This window comes from Athene cunicularia (assembly GCF_003259725.1).
Source record: "Athene cunicularia isolate RWA chromosome 4 unlocalized genomic scaffold, athCun1 chr4_part3, whole genome shotgun sequence".
In the NCBI taxonomy this organism is placed as follows: Eukaryota; Metazoa; Chordata; class Aves; order Strigiformes; family Strigidae; genus Athene; species Athene cunicularia.
This window is the reverse complement of record NW_020799100.1, coordinates 9220502-9237409: the sequence shown is the minus strand read 5'-3', so window position 1 is coordinate 9237409 and position 16908 is coordinate 9220502. Positions and strand designations below refer to the sequence as shown.

The window sequence follows — 16908 nt, the reverse complement described above, 5'->3', positions numbered from 1 at the left end:
GATGCTTTCTGAGAACAGCTCTCACAAACCTCAATCTCTGGGGCTCTCCTTACGGCTCCTCAGTGCTTCCCATGGGTCCACCCTTGCTTTCCCCTGGGCCCCAGCTCCTTGTTTTTGTGGTGGCTCTGGATCAGGCTGGTTCTGTGCTGAAGGAACCTAGCTGTTCCTAAAACCTAAAATTGCTGGTGGAAAATGAGGAATGAAAGTGAGAGTTGCAAACATGTTCACAAATCACTTTCCATCGTGACCCAGGGCGATTTGCTCCTTGCATAGCTCTAACACAACTTACAAATGGTAACTCAACCCTTATTACCTTATTAAACTGATTAATGGCATTGAAATGCATATGTTGGTAGAAACTTCAGAGTAAGCTGAGAAGGCTAAATGTCTTTTCTGAGCTTAGGTGATCTCTTCACTTTATCCTTAACTTCATGGTTAAAATTCAGGGAAATGGTAGGCATTTTAGCAAAATTGATTTGCAGATGAAAGAAGGTTAATCCATTAAAAAAAACCCTTCAAAATCACCTCTTACAGCTGTCTGCTCTTCTTTTTGAGTTCTTTTGTTTTGGATAATTAGGGATGTTGTGGGACTGTTTATTAAATGGAGAAATTAGAACAGTTTCACCAGATTAAAGGTGATTATTTAAGAAATATTTTCCACTATAAAAGGAGAGAGAGGACAGGCACACACAGCATTGCTGTAACTATAGTAACCAGCAATGATAACTTGCTATAAATACAGTATATGAGTTCTTCAACAGGCCCCTCTCCATTGATTTATTTTATTTTATGTTTTTGTGTGCATGAAAAGATTTGGAGGCAGCTGTAATGAAATTATCTTATTGGCCTTGACATTATGCTTGCGTGATTATTGACCTACTGGCTGGCAGCTGAAGAGCTAAGATTGATATCTGGATGTTTGCAGCAGTTCATTTCAACATTATCTGCTCTTCAGGTTGAACTTCCAGGTCCTAAAACTTGAGTTGCAAGTAGTAAATGACCACTGCAGTATCCTGTGGTGAGGCACGGGTAGCTATCTTGGTAATGCACCTGGAGGTGTACTTTGTTTTTTTTTTAATTTTCATGCATGTTTCAGGTCTTTACTTTGAGGATAATGTTGTAAACTGGATAATTCAAAGTGTCTGGGGGCTCTAAAGACATTCTCAGAAGCATGCAGGTGATGAAGGAGTCTAGCTGCTGTTTGGTTTTTAATGGGACTTGGGCTTTCAAAAATACTTAAACAGTTCTACAGTAAAGGTCATATAAGTTACTTAAAATTAGAATTGTATGCCAGGTGAGTTTAGCAGTCTGGTTAATGAACTTCAGAAGCTGCCCCTCACCCCTCCAGTGGCAAGGAGTTAGACTGAAAGTTAGCAAGTGCCAAAAATTACAACCAGAAGGCATTTCAGAGTTGAGGTGATGGGCCCTGGCCGTATCCTCAGGAACAAATATTCACCTTGCAAAACCTATAGCCATGTTTGACATTAGGTGAGTCATTGCTGAGAGATGTGATGCCAGGCTGCGGTGCCCTTTCTCATGCTGAGTCCTGCCTTTTCTCATATTTAGTCCCTATGGGGTTTTTGTGCAGCAAGATTCGTAGGACTGAGCATAGAGAATTAGTTCAGTTCTTCCTTCTTTGATGTGATATTTCCGGATCGGGGGGGAACATACTGGTATGCAGAAACTGGTACTAGTGTTGCATGCTCTGCAGAGAAAGTCAGGAAAAATCAGTACTGTCCAACTGAGTAATGAATTACTTATAGTTCCTATGAGAGCAGACATTCTATTAGAAACTACGCTTCATACAGTTGCTAAATAGTTTATTCATATAGAACAAATTTCATCTGAGCCAATCCACTCATACTAGTTAAAATTAATGTATGTTTCAAGCAGTCTCCTTGTATGTATATCTGGAGCCCTGGATAGGAAACCTAGGTCTTTTTCATATCTTTCTAGACTACATTCCCCACAGAGATGTAAAATGTCTCCTAATCAGCAGTATTATACTTTGTAGAAGACAGGAGGGATGAGATATTTTTTCCAAGCTGTTAATTTAGAGTTGTCTTTTGTTACATCAGATATACACAGTGCTTTAGTGGCAAATAATACCTCATCATGACAGTGAACTCTCTCTCTTTCTTCAGGTTTTATCTGGGGAGAAATCAAGGAAATGTGGGATGGTGGATTCAATGAGTACATACACGACTGGTGGAATCTGATGGATTTTGCAATGAACTCCCTCTATCTTGCAACTATCTCCCTTAAAATTGTTGCCTACGTCAAGGTACAGTAACTTGTAAGAGAGAATTTGTAACTTGCTTGTGAGAACAGTAGTACATAGGGTACACAGGATTGTCAAAATCAGAATTACAGATCAGAGAGAATAGCTGCTTTTCAAGCAGTCCATTTTTGAAAGTTCACCTGGAAAGCTTATTAATTTGTTAGATTGCCTTTCTCATCCTTTGATCATCACTATTTGATTAAGACTGAAGTAGATTGTTTGGGCATTGGATAGAAGTTTCCCCACTTGCTGTCCATTCTGTAGCTACTTAGTTGCCAAAGATAAATTTTGTTTTCCATACTGACAGTGGACCTCTTTCAGTAATGCTGGACATAGCGAAAACATGATTTTTAAATAAAACAGTAAAGGAAAAAAAAACAAGAATAGGGTTATCTGAAAACTTCTACAGCCAAGATTTATAATCTGTAGTCCTACAGATCTGTAGATTACTAATCAGATGTTTGTGAAAGGTCTACTAAGAAAAGCAAGCCTGCTAGTAGGAGGCTTCCATCTGACATAAAGGAGTCACCTTATTCTCTTCAATAAATAGTTCTAAACTATAGGCAAAGAAATGACCAAGGAGAATGCTGGAGCTCTACTACCATGCAGATTCTTCACTGTCACGTTCCATTTATGGTGAGAACGCACATCAGAGCTCATCCTCAAAAGCACCTTCCGCATTTACAAACTTCTGATGCTCCAAGTTAGTGTATGCCCATGTTTTGAAGCCAGAGGATGCCTGAAATAGTTTCCCTGTGTATCTCTTTTTCAAAGACACAGACAAGTCTTCTGTAAACTCCCTTATGCAGTGGCTCTCTGACTTCGGCTGGAGCTGCATGCTTGGCCTGATTCATACCAAGAAAATCTTGGTATGAATTAACAGTAACTTCACTACAGTTAGTATCATTACACAGGTGTAAATAAGGTAACTGCAGTCTGCTCCTTGTCCACTTACTTGGATTCTAGTGTTGCTGTGCTACTGTGTTGGTTTTGCTCTGGTAGAAGGGTACTACTTCTTTTAGCCCAGCTCCTAATAACCAGGACAAGCACTTCCCTAAAGCAACATTGTTTAGTCCTACCCAAGCATGAATGCAGGCAGAGAGGAAAAGAGGAGAAAATTTCACAAAGCTTATTGACTCCAAAATAGAAAGGCTTTTATAAAAAACTTTGGCAAGCAGTCCTGCTATGGGGCCTTTTAAAAATCCAGAAGGCTGCATAGTGGTGAGATAGTTTTTCAAAGGGAAGAGCTTTAAGGTAGTTGCTGCTCCCTGAAGAGGCAGCTCTGTAACAGCATCAAAGCAGGAACAGATTATGTCTTTTTTTCTCCCAATGTTCAGAACCAGTGAGGAAATTACAGACTTGAAAGGTTGGTCTTTAAACTGAGAGCAATACCAAAAAAAAAAAAAAGCTGGAAATCATAAGAGTCACGAACAAATCTTAAAATGTTAACAATCTTGTTCTTTCTCACACACAAATTACTAGAAGAGCTGTGCATCCACAGATTTTTACAGTCACATACTGAGATTTAAACTCTTAGCCAAGCCATACCTACAAAGGAAGTACAGCTTTTCTGTATACTCTGTAAGAAGTACAGAAACCTACGGGCTAACTACAAAGACCTATATGCCATCACGCAAAAGAATGCTTCCAGGAATATATCTGTTTGAGTACATATCAGACCCACTTGGATTAAACCTGGTTGATCTAAGGTCTGCTCCTGATGAGGACCAATGTCAGACAATTCTGAGAGATGCATAAAATTATATATCGGAGTAGTTCGGAAACAGCATGCTCACAGAAGTTCCCTCTGACCTGTGTCACTCAGAGGTTGCAGTCTGCTCTGAAACATGAAGATTTATAACATTGATAATGGCTTCAAAACCTTTTGCAACATGACTTGTAAAGGTTTTTCTTATTTATAGAACAGCCCCGAGCTGGAAGAGGCTGCTATATGTGTCAATATACCATATTCTAACACTTCTTAGAACTTCAAAGGATTACATGGACATTTAACTTTCTGCCAAATATCAGAAAAATAACATGCGTGCTGACACTAATATATTCCATCCTTGTTTTTACATGGAGACTTATTTTTTCCTTGATTTGACTGGTTCCAAGACCTAGCCCAATTATTGTCCCATAGCAATGAAATCTTCAGGCTAATTATAGGGTAAAAATACTTTCTTAATCAGTTTTCATTTGCTGCATTGAATTATCATGTAATAAGGAAGCATAAATGTGACTGCCTGGAGTAACTTATTTGTACTATTCTGTATACATCTCTGCTGTTTCACCTTCATCTTCTGATGCTTAACCTAAACAACTCCAGCCTTCCTAAATATCCAGCTTCATTAGATACCTCTGAAATCTTCAGTTTATTACTAGTGATGCTATGCTGCTCTGAAGAGACTGTGGTTTTCCAAGCAAGGATATACCATCAGTTTATAAAGAGCCAAAATATGACCCTAACAAGTTGCTGTAAACATAGACATGAGATGAAGAAGACCTTTTCACATACCTTTATGTGCAGTCTGTGCTAAACCCTAGCAGAGAGCCCCTGGGCTGATGTGTCCAGCCAGCATGCAAAAGGGAATTGTGAACAACTGTGCTCCCTAGTCAGGGAAGCTTTCCAGTCACAACCATCCACCCCCACTGCTGGATATTGGCAAAAAGTTAACATGTCTGCCTGTTTGTAAATATTTTAAGACCCATCTTCAAATCAAGTTAACAGACTTAGGCCATGATGTTCATGTAATAAAGAACAGTTTGGAAATGTCAGAAGCAATCAGAGGTCATGCTGAAAAGCCTTTGTATCATGTCTCAGCTCCTTCATACAGAGGAATAGTTTGAAATATCAACTTGCTTTTAGCTGTGTCCTTAAAATAATTGTGAACTCATGTATTGGACCTTCAGATTTAAATAGAGAAGCCCCTGAAAACTCATCTGTCAGTATGATATTGATACTATTTCATTTTAAAAGGTATAAAAATTATGTTACGAGTCCTAAATGCGCTGGCTATGCTATTAGTTATATTATTCTAAGTACATTTTTACCTTTTTATACATGTTAAATGAGCAGCAACAAATGTTAAAAGGACAATTATTCCTTGATATTAAAATGTCTTTGACTCCATTCTGTTGTGCCAGTGTAGTTAAGCCAGAGTAGTTACATTTATACAACCAGCTCTTCAGTGTTACCTATTTGCATCAGACTGCACTTAGCTCAGAAAATGCTTCTGCTTTTACAGTTACATGACGAACCAAGTTAATGTTATAATTGATGCACTCAAATGTATCCAGTGCTTCAGCTGTAATTGTGACCTCCACTTTAGCAACTCTCCTAAAATTGCCATGACAAATTAACTAATAAGAAAATTAATATGAAGAAAGCATTTTGGTTCTGGGCTGTTGGCGCTTTTTTTGAGATCACTAGGGAAGGGAAGCATCCACTTCTTACACTCAGTAGTTCATTGCTTTTCTTCTTCCCTCCCTTCTTCCTCCCTCACATTCTTCCTCAAAGGTGCAGCATTTTGAATGTGCAGTCATATTTAGGAGGAAAAAGAAAAAAAAAGGTAATTGGAAGTTTCTGAGCTGAACCTGCTAAAGGGTGGTCTGAACCCGTTTAAATGTTGAAAGAGAAGGAGATTGTGTATGAACCCATGGACCTGAAGAACACACAAACAATGAACTCAGAATTCAGGTCTGTTTTCTATATTTAGTCTAAGAAGCCTCTAAAGAAAATCTGGTTCCACAATTATCCATATCAGGGGTCATCATCTAGTAGGGAGACTACATAAGAAGGAATCATTACACCCAATCTCTGCCCTGATCAAGTCAGCTTCAATCTTGAATCCTGAATGTTAGTCTGACAGTAACTGAGACTTAAAGAGTTTAAAAGTACTTCTTGTGTCATTGGACTCTGCTTATTATTTACATGTGAACCATTAGTATTAGCAGGTGTGACTTTTTGAGTTATCTCAGAGTAATTACAACATAATTCACTTTTATAACCTTATTTCTTTCAGTATAACGGTTCTCGTCCAAGGGAGGAATGGGAAATGTGGCACCCGACTCTCATTGCAGAAGCCCTCTTTGCAATATCCAACATTTTAAGTTCCTTGCGTCTCATATCCCTGTTTACAGCAAATTCACACCTGGGACCCTTGCAGATTTCTCTGGGACGCATGCTGCTAGACATCCTTAAATTCCTTTTTATCTACTGTCTGGTGCTTCTGGCTTTTGCCAATGGACTGAACCAGCTTTATTTTTATTATGAGACCAGTGCCTCGGAGGAACCCAACAACTGCAAGGGGATCCGATGTGAGAAACAGAACAATGCCTTCTCCACGTAAGACATCCTTTCTGTTTTTAAGATTGACTTTCACAATCCCCTGTTCTACCTGCCTTAGCCTGTTGTCTGTCACTGCACTGAAAGTGCCTTTATTCATTCACAGCTGTCAGGTGAGCTGGTTGACTGTGCAGGAAAGGTGTGAGTTAACTGGAGCAGACATTCTGCTGAGCTTTGCTGTCAGAAAGACTCTTACTTAGGTCTAGAATTGGGAGACAAGAGTTTCCCTGCATGATCCTGCAACTTAAATTTTATGATGGCTACGTACAATTTCACTATATTTGAGAAAGCAAGTATCCTTTTGCCATAATAATTGTTTTGTCTGATTCCAGAGGAAAGGAGGGGAAACTAAACAAAATTTTATAAAGCAATGCATAAACCTATGGAAAAAAGGTATTAATAAGTAATGTGATAAAGCAGAAATAACAATCTCACCTAGGCCATTTTATGCATATATGATGTTGCAGACTCACCTTGCAGTGAGGTGAAACTAAAATCCCAGCAAAAAATGCTGAAAATGCTGGTACTTTACTGAGATGTTGGCATGGAAATTGCTGTGGTGACAGCTGGCAGGGCTGAAAGAGATAGCACATGCTGAAAAATAACATGAATTGTCTTTCTGATGTATTTGTTTTAATTACTAATAGTGGAAATAATTATAATAATCAGCCCCCACCCAATTGTTCTTGCTTCTTGCACAGTACTTAAAAACACAATGGGAAGAGAAATAAATAAAGCACGGTCTAGAAAAAGGCCTACGCCTTGTAAACAAGCAAAACAAAACTGTTGTCCACCACTTTATGCTAAATTAAATAAAACTTGTCATAATGCCCAATAATTCTCCACCCTTCCTCAGCTGAAGGCTTGAGGTTAAGAAAGAATTTGTGCATATTTGCACTGTTATCAAAAGCAGATGATGGCTGAGGCCACATGACTTGGTTGGAAGAGGAAAGGCTCCATCATTGTCCTGAGGCCTCCCTCCTTAAAAGAACTGGGGGATTTTCATGGGATAGAGTCCAGCCCTGAAAGAGCATCATGACCTAGAAGACCAGACATGCTGCCATTTTCTACTGCAGAGCAGGAACACCACAGGCTTGATTAATTTTCTCATTAAACCCATCTGTATCTGGGAGAAGTGAATGGAACTGCACTGTGCTAATGAAAAACAGAATTAAAGACTTTGGTCTTTTTTCTGTTTTAATTGCTTCGCATGTCCCAGAAATGTGTTGTGCTGCCCTTGCAGAGGAATTAAATAACAAATACTGTTCCTTGATCTACATCCATATTGATGCAGCAGCCAGAGGGAGAAATGTTTGGCAAGCACAATGTTTGTTAAGTGGCAAATTCTAGCTCACCAAGGGTCAAAACCACAAAGTTTAGGACTAGAGCCTGCCTTTCCCTGGAGCTATGGTGAACAGATGTATTCAGTTCTACATTCTGGTTGGGACCTGTCTCCATTGCAAACCAGTTAGTTGTTTTACGGATTTCACTGTCAGCAGGTTAGTGGAGAAAACAACAGCAGGATTTGACTAAAGAAAAAAGAGCATTGGGTCAGCAGAGAGAACAAAAAAAAAAAGATCCCCAAGTTTGTAAGAAGGTGTAATATCTTGGGAACTAGAAATGATACAGAACCACTTAACAAAAAGCATGCAGATCAGCTTAAATACAGACCACAGTTTCTCCCACCCTAACGTTCAGTTTAAACCCCCTGCCAAGGAGAATGTAGCACAGAAAGGAAATTGAGGGGGCTCAGCCTTTATGGTAGAGGTTTGTTTAAAACAAAATCACAGTGGGAGAGGATCCATTAGGACTGAGGTCTCCTGGCAGGGGACAGAATGCTCTGCAGTTACTTTTTGTTTGAGACTTGCTTAAGAAATTTATTTAACATGTTCTTAAAAGTTTAAATAGTCATTATTAACACCCCCAGTACTAGCTGACATTTGGCCCTTGAGCAATGCACAGCATGGGTGACTGGCTAAGAATGAGGAACCTGCAAAACAGAAAATTATATTGTTGGGCTGGGGAGAGCAAGCATGGCTGGAGTGAATTCAAGTCAGAGCTGGTGTTACCTCAAGTTTGCTCCTAGTTCATCCCTAATGAAAGAATAAATGTAAAAAGCTTTCAATCAGTACCCTTTGATTCCTACCAGCATTTCTAGGCAGTCACACAATAAGATCTAATTTTGTAAGGGAAGGAAAAGCAGGACGCCACTCATGTTTGTACAGCTTGTTTAAAATGTGACACTTCTTTACCAGTGCATTATTTTCTATTACTCCCAAAGGATGGGTTTAATATTTTCTTGGTGAAGAAATTTTCTGCATCACAAACATAGATCATGGAAAAGTAATATTCCTTTGTGACAGCAATGAGGTGAAGTCATAAATAATTTAATGGTTTATGCTTTGGCCTCACCATCCCTTAGAATGCAGAGTGTCTACTGCTTAGGCAGACAGTTTGAAAATAGCTTTATCGCTGTGATTCTGTCAACAAGGAGGGAGAAGAGAGACAGAGAGGAAGAGGAGTAGTGGGTGGAGGAAGTCACACCTTACTGCCTGCTGTGTCATTCTCACTGAAGACTCACACTGATGCTGGGGCCATTTCTCCGGGATCTACAGGAGGTCAGGAGGCTTCCTGTGGCAGAGGGGGGCACTCGCTGTCTCTGAGCTGCTGTGGAGAGTGGTGGAGTTTTGAGATTTGTCCTGTTTGTTTAAGATCCAAAATAATACTCAGCAGGAGAGGATAGTCTCTTAGTCACAATTTCCAAAATTCTTTTTTTAAAGCTGCTTCTTTGAAGTAGTGTGAACCCCACCTGAAACCCTATGAAAAGAGATTGTGGTCCTGGCCTGTCATTAAACACTGAGGGAAGAGTAACTAAGTCTTACTTCTGTGCAAAGTTAGAGAAACCAGTCGCGCTCTTTTTTGGAAGGTACTACATGTCCACATGTAAATATACTGGCCTTAGTCTGGGCCCAAATTATACTCCTGGTTATTACTGTGAATTCAGAACAATGAATTAATCAGTTCTAAGATGGATTTCAGTTTCATGACAGGAACTCACCTGTCTCCCCTGAGCCTACAGCCTAATCAATACTTCTACTGGTAACAGTTAAAATAAGTTAAAAGATAGCTATCACTGTACCATTTTTATTAGAGAAGTGCTTAGCATTCTTTGGTTTATCCTTATTTTACCATCTCACATTTAATAAATCTAACAAATAGCCTGACTTTTGGGAGAGAGGATTTTTGCTTTAAAAGAGTCTTTATAATTTTGGCCAGTGAAAAACGTAAGATACATCCACAAAACATAAAGAAACTAAATCCCCATGTAAAGCACAGGGGTACAGGTGGAACAGATGCCTAGAGAAGCCGGGAGAACAGATTCGTGGTATGTCAAGTAAAATATCTGAACTATTTGTGTTGATTTTTCTAGTAGGAGCATTTGAATATATCTGCTGACCTCAGGCCAAAATGGAAACTCTTAAACAGGCATATAAATGTCATTTTTTGATGATATAAATGCCATATTTTGGAAAGCTAAAACAAAGATGCCCAAATAGAGACATTATTTAGATTGCTGATTATGTATTTGACGTGATTGCGAAAGGTCACTTGTCTCTGGCTGAAGCAAATAGAGACCTGGGATGATCTCATCAGCTGTAAAGCACAGCGAGGTCAGGTCTAGTTCATCAATGGAAGGAAGACTTCAAAACAAGAAAACCTCTGGAGCTGAATTGATGTGATGACTCTTTCATCTGAGTCATTACTGACTGGGTGTTGCAGCGTGCTGGTGAGGGCCCTGCACTGTGGTGCATGGGAGCTGCTGCACAAACAAGCCATAGCAACCAGCATTTATGGCCATGTGCATTGCTAACGGGGTCTTGGCTCAACTGACCTGGTTTGCTTGCAGCTGAAGGAATTGCAAGATCTCAGACTGTATTAGAGCAAAAGGTGCAAGTGGATGTGATTTCTCACACCTCCTACCTCTGTTGTGCGGTGTTTAACTACTACAGCCGTGCTGTACTTGGGGATGGGCTCCCTGCCTGTGTAGTCTGCATGTTAATGCAGGCACTGATTAAACAGGGGAGTTTATAGATAACAGCAGTATCACAGCATGGCAATTTTAATTAGAGGGCATATATTGTGGCTGTTCTTTACACGTGTGTAGAGCAGAAAAGGGAACCTTGGGTTCCTTCAAGGCAGTTTGGCTCATTGCATCTCACAAGGACGTGGACAGGGCTCGCAGACAGGTAGCAGATGTTGTTGCTGTGACACAACTCTGACATGCATTGGCCGGTGGGTCACTGTGGCTGGAGTTCAGGCTGCCTCCCAGGGAGAACGAATGGCTGTACTGAGCAGCTGCTCTGTGGTGACCTAGGCTCCCAATGTCTGTGTTTCACTGCCTGAACCAGGCATTGTTTTCCATTCCCCTGAGTCGGATAACCAAGTAAAAATCTGGTTTTGTTTGCAGACTTTTCGAGACCCTCCAGTCACTCTTCTGGTCTGTGTTCGGTCTGCTGAATCTCTACGTCACCAATGTGAAAGCCAGACATGAGTTCACAGAATTTGTTGGGGCCACTATGTTTGGGACCTACAACGTCATCTCCCTTGTTGTGCTGCTGAACATGCTCATAGCCATGATGAACAACTCCTACCAGCTCATTGCTGTAAGTTATCTCATTCTCTCTCTTTTTTCTTTTATTTTTTTCTTCATGTGCCTCATCTGCTTGGTTTATAGCAAGTGTGTATCTTCTGGGATGCTGGAGACTGCTGCCCCCAGCTTTTGACAGCAGATAGTTGGGATTTCTACTCACTAGCCTGAATCATGCTTGTGGAGGCGGTTTTGCTCTGTTTGTAATGCTTCTTAGCTGGAAAAGGCTTATCAGCTGTGATCTGCCCTTGTCTTCTCCTGCAGAGTAACCTCACCGATCACCTTGCTATTAGCAGCTGGTTTACTTTGTAGCAGAGAGGGTATATAAAGGGAAGCTTCCCCCACTGCTACCTGATGTTTGGTTTTAACTTGGGAGGTGTTGTATTTTTTTTTCCTCTTACCTATTACTGTTTTCTCTTTTGAAACCCTGTGTGTCAGAAGCGCAGTCCTGTAATTTCTTATTCCACAATCTTCCCACTGAAATGAGATCATTTCCATCTGTAACATCAGCCAGTCTCCTGGCAGCTTACTCTGTAGACGTATAATCTCAGATTCCTGAGTAACCTCAGTGCAGGATGAATCTCAGCTGAGGCAGCTCAGGGCTGCCAGTTGGCTGTAGAGCCAAGTTTCAAACTTAACATTATCTTCACTTGAATGTTCAAAACTGGTCTCGCTACTGTAATCTCATTCTGTGTACCTAAAAGCCAATCTGTACATCAATGATTAAATTTTTCAACTGACTGAAAACTAAAGCAACATGGCTCTGCATTTTAAGCTCTTCAGGTAAACTACACAGAAGCAGTATGGAAGGAAGAAGAGTCGTGTGTGCGCAGTACTTAAAATAAACCACGGGGAACTTATTTTCCAGTTCTGAGAGCTAACATGATAGGTTCAGAGATAATGAGGTGATGAAGTGTTACATCATCTGTGAACAGAAACAGGAGTTAGGAAAGTCAATTGTGTCCTCAGCTGGTCACTCAGAAGTACAGATAAAGTAGAGAGACTTCATTCTCTGCTTTGGATGACTTTTGGTTTTACTCTAGAAGATAGAAGATAAAACAGAGAAAAAGAACTGGTACTAGCTCTCCTGTTTCCATTCCCAACTTCATGGACAAATCTCTGGGGAAGTGTATGGGTGAGCTGCTTTCCCGGCTAGAGCACACAGAGTATTGAGTTGTCTGCTTGAACATATCAACTGTTGTTGATTATCTGCTGATTCAGGTGGCTCCTAGATTTAGTTATCTAGTCAAAGTGAGCACAGATCCAGTCAAATCGGTGATCCTTTTGGACATCTGATCAGTATGAGAAAAACTGGACCACTGACCTTCCAAATGAGCAGAAAAGCAGTTTATCACAAAGGCATCTCTGTTTTATCAGTCTGCTTCAATGCTTTAAGTGCATTCTCTTTGTTCAGTGCTACTCCTCTGCATTCCAGGGAGACTGGAATGAGGGGCAGAAAACAAAGATACTCTCCTTGGCCATTTTCTCCCATTCCCCTTCCTTTATTGTCAGCAAATAGGCTTGTCACTGACGCAAAGCCCAAACCTAAGACTGGGATAAGAATAGCAGTATTTGCTATTCACTGGGACACAAGCCACTCATCATTCTTTTCCCTGAATAATTTGAGTGATGCAATGACACATTACAGACAATCCCACATGACTTAGAGAGACCCATCAGAACAATTTACTGAATGAAGTGAATGGTCCAGAGCTGACTGTTGTATTAATGTTTTTGTATATGGAGCAGTTGGGAACAGTGAGTTGCTCCATCAGAAAGTATGCTTGTGAGAGACGTGAGGGTAAGGGACTGAACTCACCAGATAGTGTAGGCATGACACACAGTTCAGCATGCAGCATGAGCCCCCTACTCAGAAGAATGACAGTGAAAAGGCTACAGGATACTTCTTTGACACTTAAACTGTCATAATTGCAATTGCTATTGAGAGCAGTGACATTTCTTGAGAAGTCGAGAGGCAGTCACTTCCAGTCTCTTCTTGTGCAGTGCATGCAGCTTGTTTTCTGAAGCTTGTATTTCTGCATGCTCACAGTATTCTCTCGGGGACAAGTTTTCTTCATGTGTCTTCTCAGGGCAAACATCAATTAATCTCTTCCCTGAAGAAAAAAACTCATTAATAAATGTTGAGCTTCACAGCTATGGGTCATTTTTTAACCTTCTGTAATCAGGCCTACCCCTTGCTAGACTGGGCGTTTTATCCTCCTGGTATTTATGTTATATTGAATACACATGTAATGACAGCAAGGAAAGGACCAAGAAGCCCTTGAAGTGGGGTGGAGGTCTTCTTCTCAATACACCTATAGGAAATCTTGTCCCAGATGCACAGAGCTAGAGGTAGGCATCAGGGATGAGAGTGCATCTCTGCTTGCTGATTCCCCCTACAGTGGAGTGGTCAGGACTTCTTAATTAATTCTACTTGTTAATGAGCCAGTGGCACTGCTGCAATGCAAACAGTTCTTCTCCTTTCTTCCAGGGACAAATATGTAGCAGTTATTTTTCAGGTTAGCTTTTCTCCATTGTCTCATATATACATGAATTTCTGCTGTGAGGTTAGAGAAAGGACTCTTCATTACATCTCCCTAGTACGGGGGTCAGGGCTTGGTAGTTAATTAAGCACTGTAGGCACACAGCATGAAACCACAGAGTATATGTGGAAGACAGAGCACAGCAAGCAAAGAGTAAAACCTTCACACAGTTTTGAGTGAGTCCTGACTCATGGAAAGAATTTTTCTGCCATAATTTTGTTGGGTTTTTTACTAAGCTATTTCAGACTTCAATAAATACATTTTTCTAGGGGTACCCTGAAGCGGTTTCAATATTGATTTTTTTCATACAGCCCATTTTTCTCTTTTGTCAAACCACTGTCAAGAGCTGGTTATAGGAGACACTACGTTTCACCAACAAAGCAAACAAAATCCAAACGCACACCAAAATTTCCATGTGCTTTGCACTGTTTCAGTGTGTGAAGATCAGAATGTTCTGAACAAACAGCACAGAATGCAACTGGATGTTATGCACTGCTGAATCTCTCATCTCAGTAACTTCCCAGATGTGACAAAAATACCATTACCTGATGAACAGAAGAGGAATATGTCATGATGACAAGAGGAAGGACAGCAGAATTTACTTGAGAGTAGCCAGGTGGCTCCACATTTGTAAGTGGCAGAAAGTAACAGAGGGGGTAATGACGACACTGACAGGCTGTTTCTTATAGGATTTCCATTTGGCTGCAGCTGAAGTTACACAATCCTTCTGCCAGTTTGTAATTTTTTTCAAAACAATGTGATAGTGGGTGTTACTGGGGGCTTTAGGGTGCAGGTGCATTTTTGCCTTTCTGGTGCACAGGGGGCACGTCCATTTTGCAGGGAATTAGCAATCTACACATATTTTCTGAGAGCATGTTCCTTGTGGACACATCCGTGATATTCTGGGAAGTCATGCAGGAATTAGTCACTGGAAGTGTACCAACAGTTGACTCTGCAGCTGCAGGAGCAATAGGAAGCAAGATCGATGGAAGAACGGCAACTAGGACACATCTGCAGAGGAAAAACCATAGGGCTGTGAACTCGTAATCTCAGCTCCAGGTGAGTTAGAGCGCTAAGTGGTGCACAACAGCACTGCAGCACTAGGCATCCCACTGACATATTAAGGAGCGATGTAAGCACTTGCAGTTTTCATATGTTTTAGTAAAGTACAACAATGCTTAATACCTCGGGGATAGCATCACACCAAACTAGGTCTGAGAAGAATTACCTCTAACTAAAGTGCATGGAAGGGAAGGTGTTACAGCTTCAGGTGTGTGGTACATGGTGTACGTGTGACGTTGGAATGATGACTCCACTTCAGCAATATGTATTAAGTTACAGAATTGTTTTGTATACAGTATTTTGTATCCAGTTGGTTTGTATGGCTATTATTTCAAGCTGGTTCATCTCAGACAGCTGTTACTGCAAAAGACAGCTGCACATTGAATTTTTTTAAGTGTATCTCTGTCAGTAGAGTGCATGACCAAATTGAAACATAGTTGCCAGTGTTGGGATTGGAGAAATGAGGGCATTGGGCACCAAAATAGGATTGCAGTTTTAAATGATGAAATGGAGCGGATTAGCACATATTGTGGAGGACAAGAATGAAAATGATAAACATTTTGCATAGTAAAACAAAAGCTGTACAGTAAACAGAAACAGTTGGTATATGCAGCTAAAAATAAGTGATTACCTTCAGGAAATTTTGACTGTAAGTGCAGGGATGCTGTACATGTGATTTTCTCTATTTTTGCAGAGTAGAGAGCTTAAAGATTAAAGCACAGAGGAATATAAATATTTTTCAGCTTCCTATTACATTGTTTCCAACATGACTTTGGATTTCCCCCAGGAAGTAGTATCAAACTTTTCTTGATCTACAAACAACAAGAATTCCTGTAGTTTTCTGTGCCAGCTGAACTCCCTCAGCACCATGGCAGTAATTGCTACCCAGTGTAATTCGCAACAGCAGCAGAAATTCTTTTCCCCATTGTGATCTATGACCCTTAGGACTGTAAAAAAATGTTGTACCTCCTCTGCTTGCATGACCTACACAGTAATTACTTGGTGATTTTGCTAAGGAAGAATTTTACGAATCAATAAACTTAGTTCATGATACACAGTTGGATGGTTCCTGCGTGTGGCAGGTTTTGGGGTGGTAGATTGTCCCCCTGTAGAGGTAAGGCCAGCTCCAAAACCTGGACTCAAATCTAAGCTATTGTAAAATGTCAGGAAGTGTTCATCTCCCAGGCCTCCATTTCAGAACCATTAATTTGAATTTCTTAGGAGAAATCAAGATGTACTTGCTTTTTAACTCTGTCATACAGCAGGAAATGAAATTATGCCCTTTTTATACTCCTGTTGCAAATACAAGCTGGGATTAATGTCTCTTGAAGCCTTTTATGGTGTAGCAAAACAACTAGGCTCTAGAAAGGGGATTAAATGGCTCTTCTTTGGTTTGCCAGCTGAATGAAATATCACTGTTTGTCCCCCAGCTTTATGACCCTCAGGGGCTCCAGCTGACCAACATACACATCCTGCTGGTCACTGCCCATGTGCAGACCCCGTGTCCTGGGTGCAGGTAATATGCTCAAGTCTTTTCTTCATTCTACAGTGCAACTGTAATTACCCAAATCTTAATTACTGCGCTGCCAATTAATTGAAAAGTGCAATTCTCCTGAATTTACTTGATGCCTTTTGTGACATTTGGACAGGCAGATTTCTGTTGCATTTCCCCATGGAGTGTGATATGTGTGAAGAAGTGCCGGACCCCTGCTCTATTTCCCTCTGGGTAGCTGTAGCTCATGTTTAGAGGGATGGGATTGATTCTGAAGGCTGGGTGCTCTCTCTGGAGTTTATGACTGTATGTGGGGGACAGCCAGCAAATCTTCATTTGAAAGTGAAGGGAAGTCTGTTGGCAGCAGTGGTTGTGCTGTGATGCTACTATATAGCAAGAGGCCTGTGTGTGAAATTAGCCCTTGAGCCTCACTCTAGACTGGCAGGGAGCTTAATTGCTTTTTGTTAGCAAGCTAAAGTATTCATTTGAAGGTGTAGAACTGTTTGTCTTTTTGCTGGCTTTGGCCTAATTACA

The 16908-nt window shown here is 40.6% G+C and overlaps 1 protein-coding gene across 1 annotated transcript in view; it reads left to right on the top strand.

Moving 5' to 3' along the window:
* TRPC5 (transient receptor potential cation channel subfamily C member 5) overlaps positions 1-16908 on the top strand; it is a 73033-nt gene that overhangs the window by 34880 nt on the left and 21245 nt on the right. The window contains exons 4-6 of the mRNA XM_026848695.1: positions 2145-2284; positions 6307-6629; positions 11098-11293. Of these exons, the coding sequence (XP_026704496.1) occupies positions 2145-2284; positions 6307-6629; positions 11098-11293 (659 nt within the window). The remainder of the gene's footprint in view (positions 1-2144; positions 2285-6306; positions 6630-11097; positions 11294-16908) is intronic.